Source organism: Manis pentadactyla, chromosome 12 (assembly GCF_030020395.1).
Source record: "Manis pentadactyla isolate mManPen7 chromosome 12, mManPen7.hap1, whole genome shotgun sequence".
Classification (NCBI taxonomy): domain Eukaryota; kingdom Metazoa; phylum Chordata; class Mammalia; order Pholidota; family Manidae; genus Manis; species Manis pentadactyla.
Window position 1 is genome coordinate 1,507,805 of NC_080030.1, and position 20,363 is coordinate 1,528,167.

General features: G+C 59.7%; 2 protein-coding genes across 10 annotated transcripts; both read right to left on the reverse strand.

Annotated features, from left to right (window-relative positions):
- Positions 1-5,040: 5,040 nt before the first annotated feature.
- Positions 5,041-13,059, reverse strand: MBD3 (methyl-CpG binding domain protein 3). Of its 7 annotated transcripts, XM_057489623.1 has the most exons (8): positions 12,797-13,059; positions 9,109-9,268; positions 8,409-8,546; positions 7,515-7,605; positions 6,963-7,140; positions 6,267-6,458; positions 5,940-6,092; positions 5,041-5,906 (listed from the first exon to the last, which is right to left on the reverse strand). In XM_057489623.1, the coding sequence occupies exons 1-8, from the start codon at positions 12,904-12,906 to the stop codon at positions 5,780-5,782; spliced, it is 1,149 nt and encodes a 382-aa protein (XP_057345606.1). In that variant the 5' UTR covers positions 12,907-13,059; the 3' UTR covers positions 5,041-5,779. The 7 variants fall into 7 exon arrangements, with proteins under 7 accessions (XP_057345606.1, XP_057345605.1, XP_057345607.1 ...); XM_057489622.1 differs by having other exon boundaries at positions 5,041-6,092; XM_057489624.1 differs by having other exon boundaries at positions 5,041-6,092; positions 12,893-13,057.
- A 788-nt stretch (positions 13,060-13,847) lies between these two features.
- Positions 13,848-20,306, reverse strand: LOC118915183 (cytochrome b-c1 complex subunit 10). 3 transcript variants are annotated; one of them, XM_036890687.2, is made up of 3 exons: positions 20,149-20,306; positions 18,415-18,561; positions 13,848-14,168 (listed from the first exon to the last, which is right to left on the reverse strand). In XM_036890687.2, the coding sequence occupies exons 1-2, from the start codon at positions 20,196-20,198 to the stop codon at positions 18,441-18,443; spliced, it is 171 nt and encodes a 56-aa protein (XP_036746582.1). In that variant the 5' UTR covers positions 20,199-20,306; the 3' UTR covers positions 13,848-14,168; positions 18,415-18,440. The 3 variants fall into 3 exon arrangements, with proteins under 3 accessions (XP_036746582.1, XP_036746580.1, XP_057345609.1); XM_036890685.2 differs by lacking the exon at positions 13,848-14,168 and adding an exon at positions 17,692-17,858; XM_057489626.1 differs by lacking the exon at positions 13,848-14,168 and adding an exon at positions 17,692-17,904.
- Between the last annotated feature and the right edge of the window lie 57 nt (positions 20,307-20,363).

Below are 20,363 nucleotides of genomic sequence, written 5' to 3' on the forward strand. Positions count from 1 at the left end.
ACGCACTCCAGCAAAATGAAGGAGTAAGTAAATGAAGAAACAGACGCTGCCACAGGAAGGTGAGGGGCAGGAAGCGCGAGGACAGTGTTGAGCAGTGAGTGGGAGGCTCTGGAAAGTGGGGCTGGGATCATATGAGGGGTTTGACTGGTGTCTCAGGGCTGTTCGCTCTTTGAAGGTTACAGGGGAGGGTCCTTCCTGCCTCTTAAAGGTTCTGGTGGCAGCCAGTAATCCTTGGCATTCCTTGGCTTGTGGCCACATCATCCTGGTCTCTGTCTTGGTCACAACATGAGCTTCTCCCTGTGTCTGTCCACATTTCCCCCTTTTATAAGAACATCATCCCTAATGCAATAGTGCCCCCCCACTCCCGTGTGACCTCATCTTAACTAATTAATTATATCTGCAAAGACTCTTCCAATTCAAGTCACATTGACTTGTTTTAGATCAGTTCACCTCCCCAGGCATGACAACCAAGAATGTCTCCAGACATGGTCCTTGGGTGCAGAGTGACCCCAGCTCAGAAGCACCTCCATGCTCCTCCATCTGTAGGGGGCGTAGGTTGGGGTGGGGGCGCATCATGGCCACTGTGAGATTCCTTCAGTTCAGCTCTGTGTCTGGAAATTCCAGTAGAACGTTAGGACGATACAGAAGGGAAGCAGTGGTGGTGGGGTGTCTGGGAGAGCGTGCACACCATTGGTGAGGGCAGCTGTTGGCACGTGGGCTTCATTTGTCTATTTGGTGTATTTTGAAACCTTTCATAATAAAAAAATCTTTTTTAAGTTTTAAAAAAATGTCCTTTGATTCATTTGGAAATGTCTGTGGATGTGAACAGCGTCAAAACCCTGTAAGGCACAGAGCAGGTGGGCATGGAGGGGCTTGCTGGGTGGGCACCTGGGGCTCTACTTTACCTTCTCTCTGCAATAAATACAGCGTGTCCACCTACACGTGGGGCATCACGCAGCCACGAAAAGGAGTGATGTCCTGACATGAGCCACACCGTGGACGGGCCCTGACCACACGGTGCTCAGTGAGACGCCAGACATGAGGGCATACGGGGTGACCCCATTTCTGTGACACGTCCACAACAGGTGGATCCACAGACAGAATGTGGCTCATGGGTGCAGGGGGGCTGGAGGGTGGGTGGGGAACAAGAAATAAACGGATGGGAAAAGGAAGGGCAGCACAAATGTCTTAAGAGACATGGAAGAACATGCCGGAAGAAAGCATCAAAATCGTTGAAAGGGGGTCTCGTCCGTGGGGTGTGGGGCTGGGTGTGGCTGTTTCCCGTCACGAAGACTGTAGTGACATTCGGCCTCTTGTAAGTATATGCGTTTATCTTAAAAATCTTCAGGATGTCTGGTGGAGCTGCAGTGATCAAGGTGGCCAGCCCATGGGATGTGTGGGTGTGGCGTGGCCGCCCTTGTGGCCGGCGTGGCACTTGGCTCCTCCTGCAGTCCTGCTGGGGTCGGGGTGGCAGTGGTTTGCCCTGTCTGCGGTCACATTGTGAAAGAACTTTTCAGGGGAAAAAATCTTTTTGTGATAGAAGGTAAGGCCACACACCTGCCTTCCATGTGCAATTCCCGTTTCAGTCGTTGTCATCAGAACAACGCGTGCTCACGGCAGGCGATCTGGGGTCGGCTCGAGGTGACTGTGGACGAGCCGTAACCTGGTGCCTGGGGAAGCTCACGCCTTCGCCGGGCTGTGCCCCGGTGGCTGTTGGTCAGGTTCGCTCTCCTGCAGCCTTGTGTACGTAGAATTGCTTTGGCCTCTCTCTTGTGGCAAGTCTCCTGCTCTCAGCCTAAGTTAATTTTTATCTTTTTATTATTTTTTTAAAGATTCCTGGCCAGGTGACTGCAACCACACGCCTTCATGGTCCCCCTGCAGAGCCTCCTGCTGTCCCCCACGGCCACCCGGGGACCCTGTGTCCCTCTAGGCTGGTTCCCACAACTCAAGGGCCAGGTTCTTTGTGGAGTTCAGGTTTCCTACCCTGAGATCTTTCTTTTTTTTTTTTTCGGAGATCTGATCGTTGTACATCAAAATTCATCCTTTTAAAGTAGACAGCTCAGCAGTTTTTAATAAATTCAAGAGTTGTGCAGTCCTCACCACTACCAATTTTAGAATACTATCATCACCTAAAAAAGAAACCCCATGCCTCCGAGCCATCACCCCCAATCCTGGTGAGCTCCCAGCCCCTGGAAACCGTGAACCCTCTTGGGTGTCCACAGACTTACCTACTTACGACGTTCATATAAATGGTGCAGTACGGGTCTCCAGAGACGAAGAACCAACGGGATGTCCAGAGATGGATCTATAAGAAGAGACTGACAGGAGTTCACGGGGCCGTGGAGGCTGAGAAGTCCCACAGTCTGCCGTCTGCAAGCTGCATACAGGGGAAGCCTGCAGTATAATTCAGTCTGAGCCCGGAGACTGCAGAACTGGGGGTTTTTGATGCCTGAGGGTGGGAAAGGATGGGTGGCCTGGCTCAAGAAGGGAGGCTGGGCCCACTTCTCTGCCTTTCTGACCCAAACTGGCTGGGATGGATCAGGTGACACCCCACAGGAAGGGCCCGTATCTCTACTGGGCAGCCTGAATCCAATGCTCATCTCTTCCGGAAACACCTGCACAGGTGCGCCCAGAGAGTTTTACCAGCTCTCTGTGCTTCCTGCAGCCCCACCCAGGGGACACAGAAAACTAACATCGCTACGGCCTGTCTGGCATCTCAGTGCTGGGTGTTCAGGTGAGCACCATGTGTAGCATGTCAGGGCTCTGCTCCTGTCTGTGGCTGCGTGGTGGTCCGTGTGTGTGGACACGGCGTGCGTCCAGCCAGCCTTCAGTGGACACTTCGGTGTCTCCGTTCTTTGAGTCCTTTACATCTTGACCAAGCCTTATAGGGGCTGTCTGCTCCCCCAGACGAAGATCCTGGTTGGTTCTAGAAGGGTGCTGTCCAGTACAACTTTCTGGATGGTGCAGAGACTCTCCATGTGCTCTGTCCACTTCAGCAGCCACCAGCCAGCCCCACGTGGCCAGTGCAACAGAGGAACGTGTTTCATTGGTTATGACCAGTTTGAACTACAATAAACCTCCTGGGACTGGTGGCCATGCCGCTGGACTGTGTTAAGACATCCGAGTGAGCGGGTCCCTCTGCTCTGGCGGGTGCTGCGACTCCTCTCTGGCTGGGAAACTCCCACTTTGTTCTGTTAGGAGTCATTGCCCAGGGTCACCACCCCTGGACCCCTCCCTCCTCACACAGTGGATCCTGAGTTCACCCCATTCCACGCTACTGTAGCGTCGGCTTGTTCCCCTGGAGGCACAAGGGGTCAGAGGCCAGGGAGTGGGAACGAGTTTGGGAGCGCAGAGAAACAGGGAAGCTCCTACAGAGGCCGGGCTGCACGGGACAGGATGGGGTCTTATCCTCAGGGTAACGTGGCTGGGAAACTGATGCCTCCCAAGAACGTCCCAACCCAGTTCTGGGACCTGTAGACATGTCCCCTGATGTGGCAGAGGGACTCACAGAGGGCCCCAAGATGGGGATGATGCTGGGTTCCTGGGGACCCCGGGTCCTCACAAGGGTCCCTGTGAGGGGCACGGGGGGCCAGGGTCAGAGAGACGGGAAAGCACTGCCGGCTGTGCAAAGGGGCCCCCAGCCGAGGCCACAGCACCTCTAGAAGCTGGAGGACACGGCTCCCCTGGAGCCCCCGGAGGAGCCAGCCCTGCCCACCTGGATTTAGGACCTCTGACCCTGAAGCTGTGAATCGTGTTGTTTTCATTCACAAAGTTTATGGTGATGCTGCGGCGGTCACAGGAGGTACAACAGCGTGGTGGGCGGACACCCAAGCTGAAGGCTCAGGAACCCACAGATGGGGGAACTGCATGCGCCCGTGACAGGCCCAGGCCCAGGCCCCACCTCAGCCCCTGCCCACGGGGTCTCACTGGGGTGAGGGAAGAATTCGGAACGGACCCTCGCGTTGAGAAGGTGGCACCAGCTGGGTGCCAGGCTGGGCAGTGGGTGTGGGGGCCCTGTGGCGGGGTGTGGGCATGCACCCTCAGCCGAACCCCCAGAGGGGCCTGGGCCCTGCCTGCCCTGTGCCCGAGGTCCAGAAGAAGCCAGTCACGTGGGCCACGGAGTCGGGAAGACCCGAGTTCTCAGCTAGGCCCGACTGCCTTCCAGCTGCTGCGCCTGTGCAAGTCGCTAGCCTGGGCCCATCCTGGGCAGGCAGGGCCACCTGCAGCGTAAGGAATGAGTGTGGAGGGGGCGGCTGCTCCAAGTCAGGGAGACAGTGAGACGGACAGAGACCCCCGTACAGGAGGGGTATGGGGGAAGCAGCTACCAGAGCCCCAACCAGCTCTGGGATGGGGACCCACCTGCCCCGCACCCTGGGTAGGGCAGAGCCTCTGCAGGCAGGTGAGGGTCCAGGGTTCTCCCAGCTCTGCCCCCTGCCACTCGACATGGGTGGTAGGAGTGATGGATGAGTCGGGTGGCCTAAGATACCTGGGCCTCCGCCCATTATCTAGTCAGCCCCAGCCTGGGGGGGCTGCTGGATCTGAGGGGACAGAATCCTTGGGAGCCTGCTAGGGCCAGCTGGGGTACCCAAGGCCCAGCTCAGCTGTGTCCCCATGCCAGGCCCTAAGAGCCCCTGGGATGCCTGCCCCCTGAGCTCCCGGCACAGACCCCTTTCCACACCGGGACACTGGGGGCCTGGGCTGACTGCTCCGTCTCTTAGGGGCCAATATGGGCACATCTGGCATTAAGCTCACCTGCCCGGCTCTGGGTAGCGGGGGACCTGGGGGACCTGAGGCTCCACTGTGCAGGTGCCCAGGAGCACCGTGTCTTCCAGAGGCCTCCATGCTGGCTCACACGGCTGGGACCTGAATGTGTGAAGGTCGGGCACTGCCCCTGGGTCCCTCCTCGTCCAGCTCGAAAAGGTGACCAACGGGGTGCAGGAGCTGGAGGCCACAGGTCCTGGATGTGAACATGCAGGTGAGGCTCCGTTACTCAGGACATACGCTTGGGCCTTCAGAATTAAACTGAACTGTGGCTGCAGACCAGGTACACATGATGGCTTTATTCAGTTGCCACCCAGACAGGACCCGGCCCTGCAGCCCCATCAGCAGCCAGGGCCTCCCTGACCCCCGGCACCAGCACCACAGCCCATGAGTGACAGGCCACAGGCTCAGGCAGCCTCCGTGGTCTGCAGTGATTTGTGCTGACTCGACTTGGAAAGATGCCATCAGCCTGATGTCCTGTGGGGAGCAGGTGGGCAGCGACCCCCAAAATTGGGTGTCTGACAAATGAGGCAGCAACCCAGGTCCTGACAATTGCAGGCTGTAATTAGGGGCAGAGCAGAACTTGGCAGCAGCCCTGCCCCCGAAGGGACGGCAGTGGAGCAGTACGATGGTGACAGCCTCCCGGCCGGAGCTCCTAAGAGCACTGCTCCAGGTGCCTGGCGCCTGGAGACGCTCAGCCATGAAAGGCAGCCCAGGGATGGGGCCGTGGGGGAGCTGTGCCCGGTGCCAGCTCCGGCCAGGCAGCACAACGGCCCAGAGCCTGCAGGCCAGGCACCACTGTGCCTGCTAGAGAGAGGCAACGCACACGGAGGTTGTCCTGGGGGTTCCTGTGTGCTGTGTCCCTGGCCTGGTGTCCTGCTGCCGGAGGCTGACCCTCTGGCAGGGCCACAGGCAGCACGGTTTTCAGATGCAAAGGCCGGAGTTCGTGTCCACGTGTGGCAACCACCAATGGTTAGTCTGGTGGTGACACGGACGCTGGCCCATCTGCACTGCAGGTTCATGGAAGGAGACGTCTGGGTCGTGCTGTCTGCTCTGGGTGCTCCGAGCAGTTACAGCACCGCCGGGCCAGGGGGCACGGGCACCGTCCTGCACCCGCTGGAGTGCTGACACACTGGCCCAGGACGCTGTCACGCATATGCACACACTGGGGTAAAGACTGTCTCAAAACCACCTCCGTGGCCGCGCAGTGGCAGCAGTCCCGAGTGAGGTGCTCAGGGCAGCGGCCGTGTGGGGTGGGCTGTGAGGCCGGGGTCCCCGAGTCCGGCATGGGGTGATGGCCCCCGGAGCGACCTGCACTTCCAGACCAGACCCTTCAGAGAAGAGATGTGGGGGTCTGCCGGGTGGGGGCCACCCTCAGCCAAGCCCTGAGGCCCGAGGAAGGGGGTACACCGGGCGCGGAGGGGCTGCCTTCCCCCTGGCGGGGCTGGGGCAGGGCTCTGGGACAGGGGCGCCCTCAGGGCCCCGCCCAGGGGCTCCTGCCCTACACGTGCTCCAGGTCCGGGTCCTGGTCGGGGCCCTCCTCTTCCTCGTCGTCCTCGTCCTCGTCGTCGTCCACACCCGCCTCGCCTAGCGGTGCCCCACCGTCCCGGGCCAGCTCCTCCACGTGGGCCAGCATGTCAGCCATCAGGGCCTCCTCCAGCCGCTTGCGCACCTGCTGCACCAACTCCTCCTGCTTCCTGGGGACACAAGGGTGCACATGCAGGTGTGCTGGCCAGGCCCTGGCCCCCCCGCGAGGCACTCCAGCAAATGGCTGCCCCCCACTCCCCCAGACCTGCACCCTGGCTTGGCTGGAGATACTTCCGAGAGCCGCCACCCAGGGCCCAGCCCCCAGCGGCGGGTGGCGGGCAGCAGGCATCAGGCATCAGGTGGGTGGGCTCACCCTGCCTCTCAGCCCCTTGCAACGCGCCACACGACACTGCGCCGGGCCCCCGTGGGCCCATGGCAGGCCCATCCATGTGGGCAAGCCACTGTCTCCTCCCGAGGGGCTCCTGAGGAGAGAAGCGGGGTACCTCACACCTTCTGCAGGCTTTGCCTGGCCTGCTCGGAACCAAGGCCCCATCCCCATCTATTCCCCTGCTGGGGCTCCTTCGGCCTCAAACCTTACAGCATCAGCTAGTGGCAGGCGATGGCGGGGAGGCCGGCCGCGGGCCAGGGAGAGGGCGGGGGCGGAGGGCGGCTACCTGATATCCTCATCGGTCACCATGAAGGCCTTGCAGAGGGGCTGGGCAGTGTTAAGCCACACCCCTGGGTTCTTCTCCACGGCGGCCGAGAGCTGCCCGGTGATGGGCATGCTGCTGGTGTGCAGGGCGCTGGCGATGGCCGAGAGCAGGGTCTCATCGGTGCAGCCGGGACCCACGCCTGCCGGGCGCAGGGGGGCAGTCACCCACCCTGCTGAGCCCCCAGCTGTGCTCCATCTCCCTGAGTGCGTATGCCCCGCTCCCAGCAGCATGACCTCTGGCCTCTTAGCCCCCACGTGGCTGCATCACAGTATGAGAGCCAAGCACACACCCCAGGGCTTTTCAGGCCCCCCAGGATAAAACTGCCCTGCTGGCCCAGCCCCACGGGCTCTCCCCGGGCCGGGGCCCAGGCCGCTGACGCTGACCAGGAAGCAGGTGCCAGCTGGCCAGTCGGAAGCTGGAGGCCGGTGGGCCCCTTGCCCTTGCTGACCTCTGCCCAGACACCTGCCCCGTGGCTATGGATGGCCGTTCACCCTGGGCAGTGGCTGGGGCTACCTTGCAAGCCCTTGGGGAGGTCCATGGTCTTCACGAGCTCCTCAGCGATGTCAAAGGCGTTCAGGCCACTCAACTTCTTCTCCCAGAAGAGCTGCCGCCAGACAGACAGACATGAGGCCCATGGGATGACCAGCCATGCCCCCAGCAAGCGATGGCTGGAGCCCAACTGCGTGTGGGACGGTGGCCTCACCGTGACCTCTGACCCCGAGGGAAATGAGGGGCTGTGGGCCCATCCTTCGGGGCAGGACAGAGACCCAGGATGTTAGCCCTGCAGTCAGTGTCATAGTTTACAGTTCCCAAGGGGACTGTCCTACTGCCAGTAGGGGACAGACCATGGCCATTCCATTCCTGGGAGGGGGCCGCCGCACAGCTGGTCCCGATGAGGCCAGGCCGCCTCCACAATGGCAGCAGGGTTCAGAGGGGAAGCCTCTACCCAGAACCAAGCTGAGGCCACCAGGAGTCCTGGTAAATGGCTGATCAGCCATGCCATGTCCAGACGCTGCCCTGTACGGGCAGGGGTCCAGGGCCCCAGGAGGCCGATCAGCTCATGCCCTTGAAGTTCACCTTGGGGGTGCATCCTAGTAGGCGTGGTGCTAAGTGGGGGAGACAGACACACAGACTCATGAACTGCGGCCTGGACAGCAACGGCCCAAATGCCCTGGGGCTCGCCACTCAGGGCCCCACCAACACCTCCCCCTGGGCTCCCGCTCTGGCCTGGCACCTGTACCCTGGCCATCAAAGGTGCGTCTGTGCACACACATGAAAACACAGGGAATTCTCGTGCCCTGGGCTGAGCCCTCTGACCGCAGACATGGCTCTGGGGCAAACTCCGAGCTCTGCAGGGACCTGGGGGTGCAAGCCACCCTGACACCCCCAGAGGGGAGCAGGCCTCACCTGCCGGGGCTGCTCCACAGCCTTCTGTGGGTCACTCTTCACCTTGTTGCTGGGGTGGTTGGTGATCTTGGTCACTGGCTGCTTGAAGATGGACGCCGTCTGCCTGACCGGGAGGGCCGTGTTCAGGTCGGGCTTGCCCTGCGGAGATACGCATGCTGGTGCTGCAGCCCAGGGGCCCCTCCCGAGGCTCTGGGTGGGAGTCTGCAGCAGGTTTTCCCGGTCAGCAGGAACCCCCACCCCTGGGATTCGTCGGGGAGACCCTGCAGTCCTCACGGGCCCTGCCTACTCACTGCCCACAGTGGGCCACAAAGGGGCCCTGGATGCATCACATGGCCGCACCCAGCCCTGCCCCCCATCTCGATCCCCTCCGAGCCCAGCCCAGGGTGGAATGGGACCAAAGTCCCCCAAATGTGTGTCCATCAGAGCCAGATGGACACAGCGCCCCTGGGCGCCTTCGGGTCCCCTGCAGATGCAGGCCATGCCGTGCTGGCAGGGAAGGTGCAAGACATGCCGGAACAGCCCTGCAGCAGCCCTCTCCCGGGAATGGAATGGCCATGGTCTGTCGTCTTCTGTTTCTATGCAGCCTCCAAGTTTCCCTCGACAAGTAAGTATGACTTTAATACCAGGACAAACGAACGCGGTGCTGACAGTGTGCCCCCAGCAAAGAGGACCTCAGTGGGATCCCCACGGGCAGGCGCACCTTGGCCTGGCTGGAGGAGTCGTAGCGGACCCGCTGCCGGCTCTTGTTGATCTTGCTCATCAGCATCTTGCCTGTCCGGAAGTCAAAGGTGCTCAGGTCCATGGAGCCCCCCAGGTACCGCGCCAGCTGTGGCTTGCTCCGGAACTTCTTCCCGCTCGGGCTGAGGACAGAGGGAGTTCAGCACAGGCAGGCAGGCCACCTCCCACCCAGGGCCCGGCACGGACACCCGCGCAAAGCCGTGACCAATGCCCTAACCTGCAGGGGTGCGGTCCAGTCTGGGGGCCCTGCCCAGCTGACATTCCAGAGACAGAGTTAGAATGTGTTCTTGAAAAAGACCCAAGGACAGCAGATATCTGAGGTTTACCCCTAAGGGCAGTCTACTTGTGGCTACAGCGCTGGGATGGGGGTGTCGGGTGAGGGGCTGTAAAACCTCACATTGTGACTTGGGGCCGGGACCCAAGCAGCTGTTGGGAAAGGCTGGACCCGGGTGTGCGGCAGGCCTAGCTGGGTGCTTGTAGCCCTGCTCGCTTGGGAGCCACCACAGGAGGTGCTCCCGAGGCAGCTCCAGGCGAATCTGCAGGGCTGCTGTGAGTATAGAGCGACAGCACCCAGACAGGACCAGCACGGGCCCTGGCAACAGCGAAAACGGCCTGACTGAACAAATTCCACCCCCAGAGATCCACCTGAGAAACGAAAACCCACCTCCTGCAAAAACTCAGGCCCAGTTACACGCAGCATGCTCATCAAAGCCAAAGGGCACATTCAAGTGTTCATAACCTGGTGATGGTTAACACAACACATCCACACACACACACGGAGCATCACGCAGCCAAGACAGGAGGCCCTGACATGTCACACGTGGATAGGCCCTCAACACACAGTGCTCAGTGAGACGCCAGACAGAGGGCCACACGGTGTGACCCCACTTCTGGGACATGTCCCCAACAGGTGGATCCAGACAGAAGGTGGGCCCATGGGAGCTGGGACAGGGGTGACAGCGGCACGGCGGTGACAACGATGGCGCTTCTGATGGGCTACAGCAGCCCCGCGCATGCACTGGGCAGAGCCCTGCAATTCTTTCCAGTACAAATTCAGTGGACAGTCGCTTCCATCACTTGCTCATCGGCCTGACACAGTTATTCTCCTCTGAGAACCTCTAGGACGAGCCCTTAACTCAAGTAAGCGCACCTCTGCCCTTCCAACCCCGCTCCAGGCCAAAGGGACACAGGGACAGGGTACGCAGGGCACGGCAGGGTACAGAATCGTGGGGCCGGGGCAAGGGGCGACCCCACAGAACACTCGCCAGCATCTCTGCCTGTCACCAGAGTACTAGACAGAGCACGTTGCCGGACGCCGCAGCTGGGGAGGGACGGGCAGTGGGCTAACTGGCACAGGACTCACTGGGAGGGGAGAACATTCTGGAACCACAGTGGTGATGGCTGCACTCCTTTGTCAATGTACTAAAACCGGCTGGATTGTACACTTTATGAGGTGAGTTGTAGGAAACAACTTACATCTCAACTTTTAAAAAAGGTTTAGTAGACCTGCATGGACACAGGAAGATGTCTCTTACGTTTCACGGACCTTAACAAAGTGGTGTGTATAGAAAGTGAGCAAATGCCTGGCCTTCTCTGGAAGAAGGCCGGTCCTGGGTGCAGCGGCTCTGGGATGTCAGACCTCCCACTGGCCCGTCAGGGGCCGGTGGTGGAGCCTCGACCCTTGGGCCTGATGCAGGGCTCAGAGGGGGCTTCAGTGAGGACAACCACATGGGGTCCCCACCTTGCATGTGAGGAGCAGGCCACGCAAGAGGCAGCTGGTGAGGGCAGCTCAGCCAACTGCCAGCATGTTCTGCTCTTTCTACTGAGCTCTTGCTGGTTAACCAGACCTGCTGGAGTCCAGCTTGGTCCACATACCCAAAAGAGCTATCCCCATGCCAGGGTACTAACTTTCTACTGGTCCCCCATTTCCTGCCTGGATAGAGTGTTTCAAACAGCGCAGCCCAATTTCCACCCCAGGGTAGTCAGGGTGGAGGAGCGGGTGGTGAGGCCCTGGGTGACTGTGCGCACCGCTAGAACAATCTCCCTCCCACTCTCTGGCCGGAATTGGAGGCCTGCTCTTCCCTAGAGCAGGGCGAGGACCAGAGGCCAGGCCTGTCTGATTGGATGGACCCCACACTGCCTTTCCTCTGCACTGAAACAGGAAAATCTACTCGGGCTCCTGCCCAGTCACTGGGTTCTCCAGAGGCGCCAGTGGGTGGTAAGGTCAGGGACCCACATTCCAAACAACACCACAGGTTCCAGATCACATGCCCCCTACCTCCTACCCACTGGGAAGGAGGATGACACCCACCTGCCTGGCATGTCACTGGGGCACGCTGGACCCCACGCCCTCACCTCTCAGTGGAACCCCGAGAAACCCGACCTTAGGTTAACAAGGGACTACACCAGAGACTGGCCTCAGCCTTTAGGTCTAAGAGGCAGAACTAAGCACACATGCTTGGTTGGAATCTCAGAGACAGGCGGTTCCTGGCCTGAGGCCTCCTCGCTGACCCAGGACGAGGGAGTGACGTCACAGGTGTGGCAAGGAAGGGGAATGCAGACACGTGTCCCCACCAGCCACTGCTAGCAGTCCACTGCTTCCAAGGCCGAGTTCAGGGTCCCAGCCCCTTTCTGTAAACACTCAGGAGCCAACAGTCGCTGCCTCTGCGCCTTGTATAAATCTGAACCCGAACAAGTCCTGGACCAGCTGCCACCCCTTCCCAGCAGCGGGCTTCCCCTCACTTGACCCGCAAAGGGGTCAGCAGAGGGCTGTGGGGCCCAACTACTGGGGGTGGGGGAGTTTGCAGCAGCAGCGCTGCCCCAACGGGCCCCATCCAGCCTGTTCTGGGCCCACTGCCAGCACCCGGGGGCAATCACTAACGTGGCAGGTGACCTGCTTCCGTTTTCCCAGGGACCTGAAGGCCCCCAGGGTCCTGAGGCAGAGGGAGGTACTGCCGGTGCAGGCTCAGTAACAAAAGCATCCCCCACCGGTCAGGAAAAAAAAAAAAAAAGAGAGACAAACAGCAGGTGGTAGGCCGGCCGGCTGCAAGCCTCCCAAGGTTTCTTTGTTCCCCCAGGGGTGTCCCGGGTGCCCCGCCCCGCCCCCAGGCCAAGGGTAGTCCCTCCTTCCGGCCTGCGGGAAGAGGCGGCAACCTCGGAAGAAGCCCATGGGTGGGCAAGGGGCGGTGCTTGGAAAGCACGCCGCCCGGGGCCCGGCCACCCTGGGAAGGGCCCGGGAGCCTACATAATACCCAGGCACGCCCTCCCCGGCTCCCCGGAGAGAGCCCGGTCCCCCAACAGCCCGGGTCAAAAGGAGAGCCCAGCCCCCACCCCCACCTCCCAGCGGCGTCGGCCCCCGCCGGGCGCCCCACCGGCAAGCCCGCCGAACAAAGGCGGCCGACAGCCTGCCCAGGGCCAGTCCGCGCGCCAAGCGGCCGCGCGGGGGACGCACGCACGCGCACTGGGCCGGGCCACCGCGCGCTGGCACGCACGCGCTCTGGGCCCGGGCCCGCCGCGCGCCAGGACGCACGCACGCACGCACGACGCACGCGCGGGGTCCAGGCCGCGGCCCGGGTCGGGGCGCCCCGGCCGCCGCAGAGGCCGCTGGGAGGCGCCCTTTGGGGCCCTGCCCAGCCGGCACGTTCATTCACCTATAGTAAAAGACATCCCTGTGGCCGGCCGACAGCCCCGACCTTCTGGGCACTTCTTCCCTCTCCCAGCCCTGAGGGAGCGCCGGGCACTCCCACCTCTTCCGCTCCATCGCGCCCAGCTCCTCGGCCCGCCGACTCCGCCGCCGCCGCCGGGACCCCCGCTCGCCGCCGCCGCCGCCTCAGCTGCAGCCGCCGCTGCCGCCACTTGCCGCGGCTGTTCCGGCCCACGGGCCTCCGCCCTCCGCCCCCAGTCGGGCGCGCGCCCGCTTTGCCGCCCTCTCGGCCCCCTCCCCGCGCTCGCCAGCCCCCGCTCGGGGGGCCCGCTCCGCCCACCCGCCCGCGCGCGGGGGCACCGGCCTGCGCATGCGCCCCGCAGGCCCGGCCCCGCCTCGGGACGGTGACGCCGATCAGCGCGCGGCCCGCGGCAGCGCAACGTCCTGGCTCCCTGCACCTGCGCCGTAACCCGCTCGCGGCCAAGCGGCCCGGGGGGGTCTCGTCGCGCCCCCTGTCTCTGCGTCCTCGCGGGATCCCCAGGAGGCTCACCCGGTACCGGGCCTCCGTCCTCGGCGCCCCCTGGCCTCCCAGCATCCCGGGGCCTAGTTTGCGACCACCCCTCCGCGCTCCAAATCCCACCCAGCGTTCCTCAGGCGCCTCAGAGACCGGAGTTGGTACTCACTCCCCGCCGCCGCACGAGTCCAGCCACCTGCTGTCCCCGGGGTCCAGGACCCTCCTGTGGAGCCTCGACGCCCTTGCCCCTCTCTTCCTCCCCAGCCAGAGCGTCCAGGTGGGCCCTCCTCAGCCCCTCCACTGGCCGGCCCAAAGCAAGTGCTTAAGGAAAACGCGTGAAAAAGCTAAACGCGTGGATGCGGCTCTGACCGTCCTGCCTTGGTGTCCAGGCCCCGCATAGGTGGGGAGGATGCCGTGGGAAGGCCCCAGGCTCCCCCGAGGGACACAGCGGCGTGATCCGCACACCTGATCTCCCCTGCCGGCATCTTCCCAGGCCTGCGGCCCGAGGGTCACGCTCCTGGGCCCAAAACCCAAGACCAGGGCAGACAGGTGTCACGTGTTTTATTTATTTAAAAGTTTTCAGGTAAGTGCAGCTACGCCCAGCTCATATTGCACTCATTCCCTCCTGGGTACTCCAAGGGGCTGGCTGCAGACAGCATAAGCCTCTGGTGAGCAGAGCCCTCACAGATAAAACAGCAAAGTGGCCAGGTGGGCGCCACGTCACAAGGCTGGTTTCCGCCACTGGATTCCTGTGTGCAGAGCCGAGGTGTGAACCCAGGACTTCGGGACCCCGCCTGATGTAGAGGGCCATGCTCCAAACTGTTGGGTGTGTCTCCTTCAAGCCTGGTCAACTTTGTTTCATAGTCTGAAAATTATAGTTACAAAGACATGTTACTTGTAATCCATGAAGCCAGGTGAGCTCCTGTGAAGGAGAAAGCATTGGCCTCCCTGTGTCAGGGGTCCCCAGGCCCACCCCCCAGGTCCCCCTTTCAATTACTGTGGGTATAAGCCCAAAAGTGGAATTGCTGGTCACGTGCTGTTAGCTGTTTGATTTCCTGAGGACCCACCTGACCGTCTTCCACAGTGGCTGCCCCACTGCACGTTCCCACCAACACATGGCCTCCAATGTCTCCACATCTTTGTCTATACCTGTTACTGGGTGGGTGGTGGTAGGTTGCAGATTGGATCTAAAGAAGCACCTTCACAAACACATCCTACATGCCCCCAGCCTCTCCGGAAACCAGCCCCTGCCAGCCTTCACTTGCTTCTCAGGAAATCTGACTCCCCCCAGCCCAGCCTGTCTCCCGAGCACGCCAGCCATTCTGAGGGCCTCGCCTCACCCAGCAGGGCCCGTGGGATTGTCCCTAAGGTGCCAGGCCAGAGGCCCGGGGAGCTGGCATGGGGGCCCGACGGGCCCTGAGCTGCTAGCAGGCAGAGAGGCTGGGAGACCCTGGAGGGAGGGACAGGCAGCCTGGCTCCGCCCTGGTTAGCCGGGCATTTGGTTCTTTCGGCTGGAACTCCCTTTCCAGGGTCACCTGGCTTAGTTCCCAAACAGACACCCTCTCCCACCCAGCTCCACAAAGCAAAAAAAAAAGAAATTAAACCAGGAGGTGCCTGTGGAGAACTTTCTACTTTCATTGGCAGGATCTCCCCGCTCAGCACTGCTGACACGGGGAGGGGCCATCTTCTGTGGGCCCTCCCAGGCACTAGGGCTGGGGGGGCGGCAGCAGGCTCCCTGGCCCCCACCCCCTCTACAGCAGGAGCCAACCCTAGTGCCACAGCCACAGACATTCCCAGCCACGAGTCCCTGTAAGATGACACAAGGCAAGTATATGGCACTCACAAAATTTAAAGGGGCGCTGAAAACCTCATTATCAAGATGAATAGCACTTAATGCAGTGGTTTAACAATTCAAAACGAATGCAAAGCATCTGTGATAAAATGTCATCATTTTAAATATATGGTTGAACATGCTGTGCTGAGCCATTCTGGAGACAGAGACAAAATGAGGAAAATTTTATATATGGTTTTATGTCTTTTTTAAATGGTTAATTTCCCCCTAGAACATTAAAGTGGTTGAAAAAGCATTAAAATAATTTGACCCAGGAATTCCACTCCTAGGAATTTACCCTAAGAATGCAGCATCCCAGTTTGAAAAAGACATACGCACCCCTGTTTATCGCAGCACTATTTATAATAGCCAAGAAATGGAAGCAACCTAAGTGTCCCTCAGTAGATGAATGGATAAAGAAGATGTGGTATATATACATAATGGAATATTATTCAGCCATAGGAAGAAAACGAATCCTACCATTTGCAACAACATGGACGGAGCTAGAGGGTATTATGCTCAGTGAAATAAGCCAGGCAGAGAAAGACAAGTATCAGATGATTTCACTCATACGTGGAGCATAAGAACAAAGCAAAAAGTAAAGGAACAAAACAGCAGCAGACTCACAGAACCCAAGAATGGACTGACAGTTACCAAAGGGAAAGGGACTGGGGAGGATGGGTGGGGAGGGAGCAGATAAGGCGGGGAAAGGGGCATTACGATTAGCATGTGTAATGTGGGGGGGGGCATGAGGAGGGCTGTGCAACACAGAGAAGACAAGTAGTGATTCTACAGCATCTTACTACGCTTATGGACAGTGACTGTAATGGGGTGTGTGATGGGGACTTGAAGGGGGGAGTCTAGTAAAGATAATGTTCCTCATGTAATTGTAGATTAATGATACAAAAAAAAAAAGCATTAAAATACTGAAAAGGAATTGCATTAAAACTCATATAACAGTTAAAGCTTAAATACTCTTATACTGTAACCTGAATTCATTAGAATTTTGTTTTTCTGGCTTCCAGGGAAGCAAACTCAGCTACATTGTCATTAAAACCATTAACCATTACAGAAGTACATAAAAACATGGGAAAGGGGGCCTGCTTCCTTTAACCTCAGGTTGTGAATGGCTCTGCACAGCAGGGGGCTGTGGGTGAGTCTACTCCTGCATGAGTTAGAAATTGTTTAAAAAAAAAACCCAGCAACTCATGTATCTCCGAATTTCACTTATAGGTATGTGAGTGGCTGATAAAATTCATGTTTGAGATAACATCAGGGACATTTAAATGGCAAATGACAGGAAATGAATGTCTCTTGTAAATGTTTATTTGGCCACATCACAATGCGGTGTTCTCTCAAGAGGCACCCCAAGGAAAAAAGTCTCAGGTACGGAAGGATGAGCAGAAAGGTGCCTCTCAGGTGCCACTACCTGTTTGAGCTGTGATGGACCGCAGGTATGCATCCCCCCAAATTCCTGTGAAGCCCACCCCAGGCTCCCAGCATGGCTGTATCTGGGGACGGGGCCTTTTGGATATAACCAAGGTTACAGTGAGGTCAGAAGACGCGCCCTGATGGGGGTTAGTGTCCCTGACAGTGTCAATGACAGCGATTGTCCCTGTAGGAGACCCCCGGGAGCTGACTCTCCCCCGATCCTTCCGAGCCTATGTTGAGGAGGGGCCACGTGAGGACACAATGAGGAGGAGGGCCGGGAGTGGGGCCCCCATCAGCAACTGACCCTGCAGGAAGCCTGATCCTGGACTTCATTTCTGTTGTTTAAGCTGCTCCTCCTGTGGTGTTTTGTCATGGCAACCCGAGCTGTCTTCACAAATATGCTTATATATGCCTAGGATGTTTCTAGAATGTCCCAGAACTGGGCAAAAGTTGGAAAACGGGAGCATGGCCCCAGGGGGAGCTGACTGGGCATTATGCCTTGTGTACCTGCTCACTTTTTTATCCCTGATGATGGTTTAACGTGCCTACGAGTTCTGCAGTTCCTCCTTTCAAATCACAGGGTCCAATTCTCCTCCTCCGAGTGTGGGCTGGACTCAGGTACGTGGCAGAAGCCAGTACACGAGAACCCCAGGCAGGTGCTCACAGATCTGCAGCTTCCTCCTGGCTCTCTGGGGGGTCAGTCCTGGAGGCTGGGGAGGGTGCGGCACTACGCTGTGAGACCCTGGCAGTGCTGTGGAGGGGGGGCTGAGGTGCCTGCCAGCACGTGCAGCCTTGGTGGGGCCTCCAGATGAGCTGGCCCCAGCCCACAGCTTCAGTTCAAGAGGGACCCCAAGCCAGGACCACCCAGCTAAGTTATTCCTGAATTCTTACCCACAGAACCTGAGATGATGAACATTGATTGTTTTAAGCCACTAAGCCACGGAGTGACTCCTCAAGAAAGCGGCAGATAAATGCACCATGCAGGTATTATCTGAGAAATGTCTTAAACCATCACTTTCAGCCAGCCGTTGGGAAACTCCCAGATTTGTAAAACTCCGCAGCCGAAGGGAACCCCGGGGCTGCAGGCACTGTGACTAGTCCCCAGCATGACCAAGTCCAGCTGGGCCAGGTTTCAGAGACAAGTTTAATGCTTTGTGCATTCAAACATCAAAACTGTTTTCAGAAACACTGAAAGTCCTGGTCACACTGGGGATTTCCCTGAGGTCCATCCCGAGGGCTTGGGCTGTTCCAGCGGCAGTGGGTGCTGAGGTGGGAGGGGGCACCAGCAGACACCTGGAGGGGAACACGGGCAGCGTGACACAAGGCTCCGGCTCCTGTTCTGAGAAGGAGGCACTAAGGGATGAGGAGGAACACGGACGCAACTGGGCTCCCAAATCAAACTAGGTGTGCAACGTAGGAGCTGCACAGCCCGGGGCCTCAGGTCCCACCCGGGAAGCAGGGATGTGAGAGGCTCTCATACCCCAGCCTGTCAGGTGGCCGCACAACAGCCATGTCGGAGACGCAAAGGATGAGCCCGTGGGGTCACCTAGGCAGACTGGCCTCCGCCTGCCCTCTGTAAGACTGCCCAGACGAGATGGCAAGCTCAGTGTCGGCTGCCTGATCAGCCTCCAGGGCTGAGCACACACCCCCAGTCCCACAGACCGAGGCTGCTGGCCGGCAGCTCTGTGCCCATGGGCAGGAGGCGTGTGGAGGGCCCACCCCCGAGCTCTGCCCTTGGGCAGGATTCTCCAGCCTGGATGTCCAGGTGAGCCTCCCAGATCTGGCAGCCCTGCTTGGGAAGCCTGTGCCCCTGTCATGCAAGAATCGAAGTTCACCCGCCAAAACTTACCAGGGGCTCCAGTAGAGTCCGTGCAGCTAATCGTCCTTCTTAAACTTGCCGTTGATGTAGGGCACCCAGTCCAGAATCAGCCGCCAGTCGGTGGCCCACACCAGCCCCACAGTGCCCACGGCACCCCACATGCTCACGGTGGGAACCCTGCCGGAGGAGAGGGGTCAGACCTTGTTGGGACTCACCCGCCCAGCAGCACATCTGCCTCCCCATCCCGGATACGATTCACCAAGCACGGGCCCCTGATGACAACCCTGCAGGCCTGGGAGGTAATGCAGGGGGACACAAGGCAGGGGACCCCAGGTTGCCTTGGGCAAGGCCCCCACCTTTGCCTGTGTCTAAGGGACTCTGCTCCCATCTACTTTCATACTGAGATCTGCTTAAGGTTTTATTTGAGGAATTCTGCTTTAAAAAACAAAACAAAACACAAACGTCTAGACAGTTTGACAATCAGTTGATCTTTGTAGCAGCTGCAGAACTGAGGGCAACGCAGGCATCAGGGTCCCAGTTTACAGATGAGGCACAGAGAGGGCAAGTCACTCCCCAAGGACAAACAGCTGGTGGGGACCGGAGCTGAGGCTTGGCCCACATCTAGGTCTTCTGATGGGCAGAGTCCAGGATGCTCCAGTGCTCACACCCATGAGCAGCCCTCTCCCCTGGAGTGGAAGCTGGACCTAGTCACTCACTTCTAGGAGGACATGTAGGTGATGGGAGTCACTTCCGTTATAAAAACTGGCTTTCACTGCAGGCCCACTTGCTTGCCCACATCAGCTGCCCTACAGTGGGGCCCACGTGGCAGAGAACTGAGGGTGGCTCCTGACCAACAACCACACGCATGAGCTTGGTTAAGGGCCCCCCAGGCGAGCCTTCTGATGAGACCATGGCCTCCTGAGGCCCAGTGGAGGGCCCAGCTCAGCTGTGCCCGAGTTCCTGACCCACATGGGGAGGTAATGGTTGTGGACTTAAGCTGCTACAGTCAGGGGCTGTTTGTTATACAGCCATGGGAAACGATTCCACGTCCCAAATTCCAGAGGCTGGTGGGACAGGCTGCACAACCCTCACTCCTCTCTGCTCCCCTCCCTGTTATTTTATGTTGATGTTCATACCACAGAGGTCATTTGTTTGCTTTTTCCTGTCACCAGCTAGAACGACACTCACGCAGGATCCGTTTATCACTGTCACTGGTCCCAGCAGTGCCAGATGCTGGCACACAGGGAATGCTCCAGATAGTGCTGGCTGACTGAAGCAATGAGGGCGTCCTGCACTGACCAGGCACGGCCGGGGGTGGGGCCACTGATCCCAGGGAGCCCCGAGCCGCGCACACACCAGGACAGCCACCGTCTGTGTCTGCCGGCGGCCCCCCACCAGCGCCTCTCTCCGGAGTCAGTCCTTTCTCTCCCTGCCTGGGCTCGGGTACAGGGCTGCAGAGGGCAGCCCCTGGGAGGTCACCCCGATGCCGGCTGCCGTCTGGGGCCACCCCACTCCCATCTGCCTGGGCGTGGGGTCAAGGGCAGGCACAGCTGTGGGCTGCACGCTCCCCGTTCAGGATCACACAGAAACCAACGAGAAGCAAAGCCAGGAACGTACACGTTTGGTTTCCAGGGCCGAAAGGTGCCGGGCGGGGGCTGGGTGTGCACGCCAAGGGGGAGGTGGGCCCTCCTCTGCGCCCCAGTGTCCCTGTGTGTGACCTGGCGCGGGAAGGGGCCCCCATGGGGCGCGCGGGCGGGTCCTCACCAGTTTTTGGCCAGCTCGCGGTAGCGCGGGCCCAGGAACCTGCTTAGCATCTCCGCGCCGTCCACACCTCAGGGTGACCTCAGGCCCGCCCGCGAAGCGCAGGCGCACCGAGACGCCCCACCTCGGGTGGGCGGGACAGAAGGGAGAACAGGCGCCCGAGGCCGCTGCGCGCGCAGACCCGGAAGACACTGCCTCACTTCCGGGGCGGGGTGGAA

Excerpts from the sequence above, each read along its gene's own strand:
- MBD3 (XM_057489622.1), bottom strand. The coding sequence starts at position 12,906 with ATGGAGCGGAAGAGGTGGGAGTGCCCGGCGCTCCCTCAGGGCTGGGAG. Across the intron at positions 9,269-12,796 it reads AGGGATGTCTTTTACTATAG|CCCGAGCGGGAAGAAGTTCC; the intron begins GTGAATGAACGT and ends CTCTGTCCTCAG. Across the intron at positions 6,093-6,266 it reads GACCCGGACCTGGAGCACGT|GGTCTGGTCTGGAAGTGCAG; the intron begins GTAGGGCAGGAG and ends TCTTCTCTGAAG.
- LOC118915183 (XM_036890687.2), bottom strand. The coding sequence starts at position 20,198 with ATGCTAAGCAGGTTCCTGGGCCCGCGCTACCGCGAGCTGGCCAAAAAC. Across the intron at positions 18,562-20,148 it reads CGCGAGCTGGCCAAAAACTG|GGTTCCCACCGTGAGCATGT; the intron begins GTGAGGACCCGC and ends CTCCTCCGGCAG.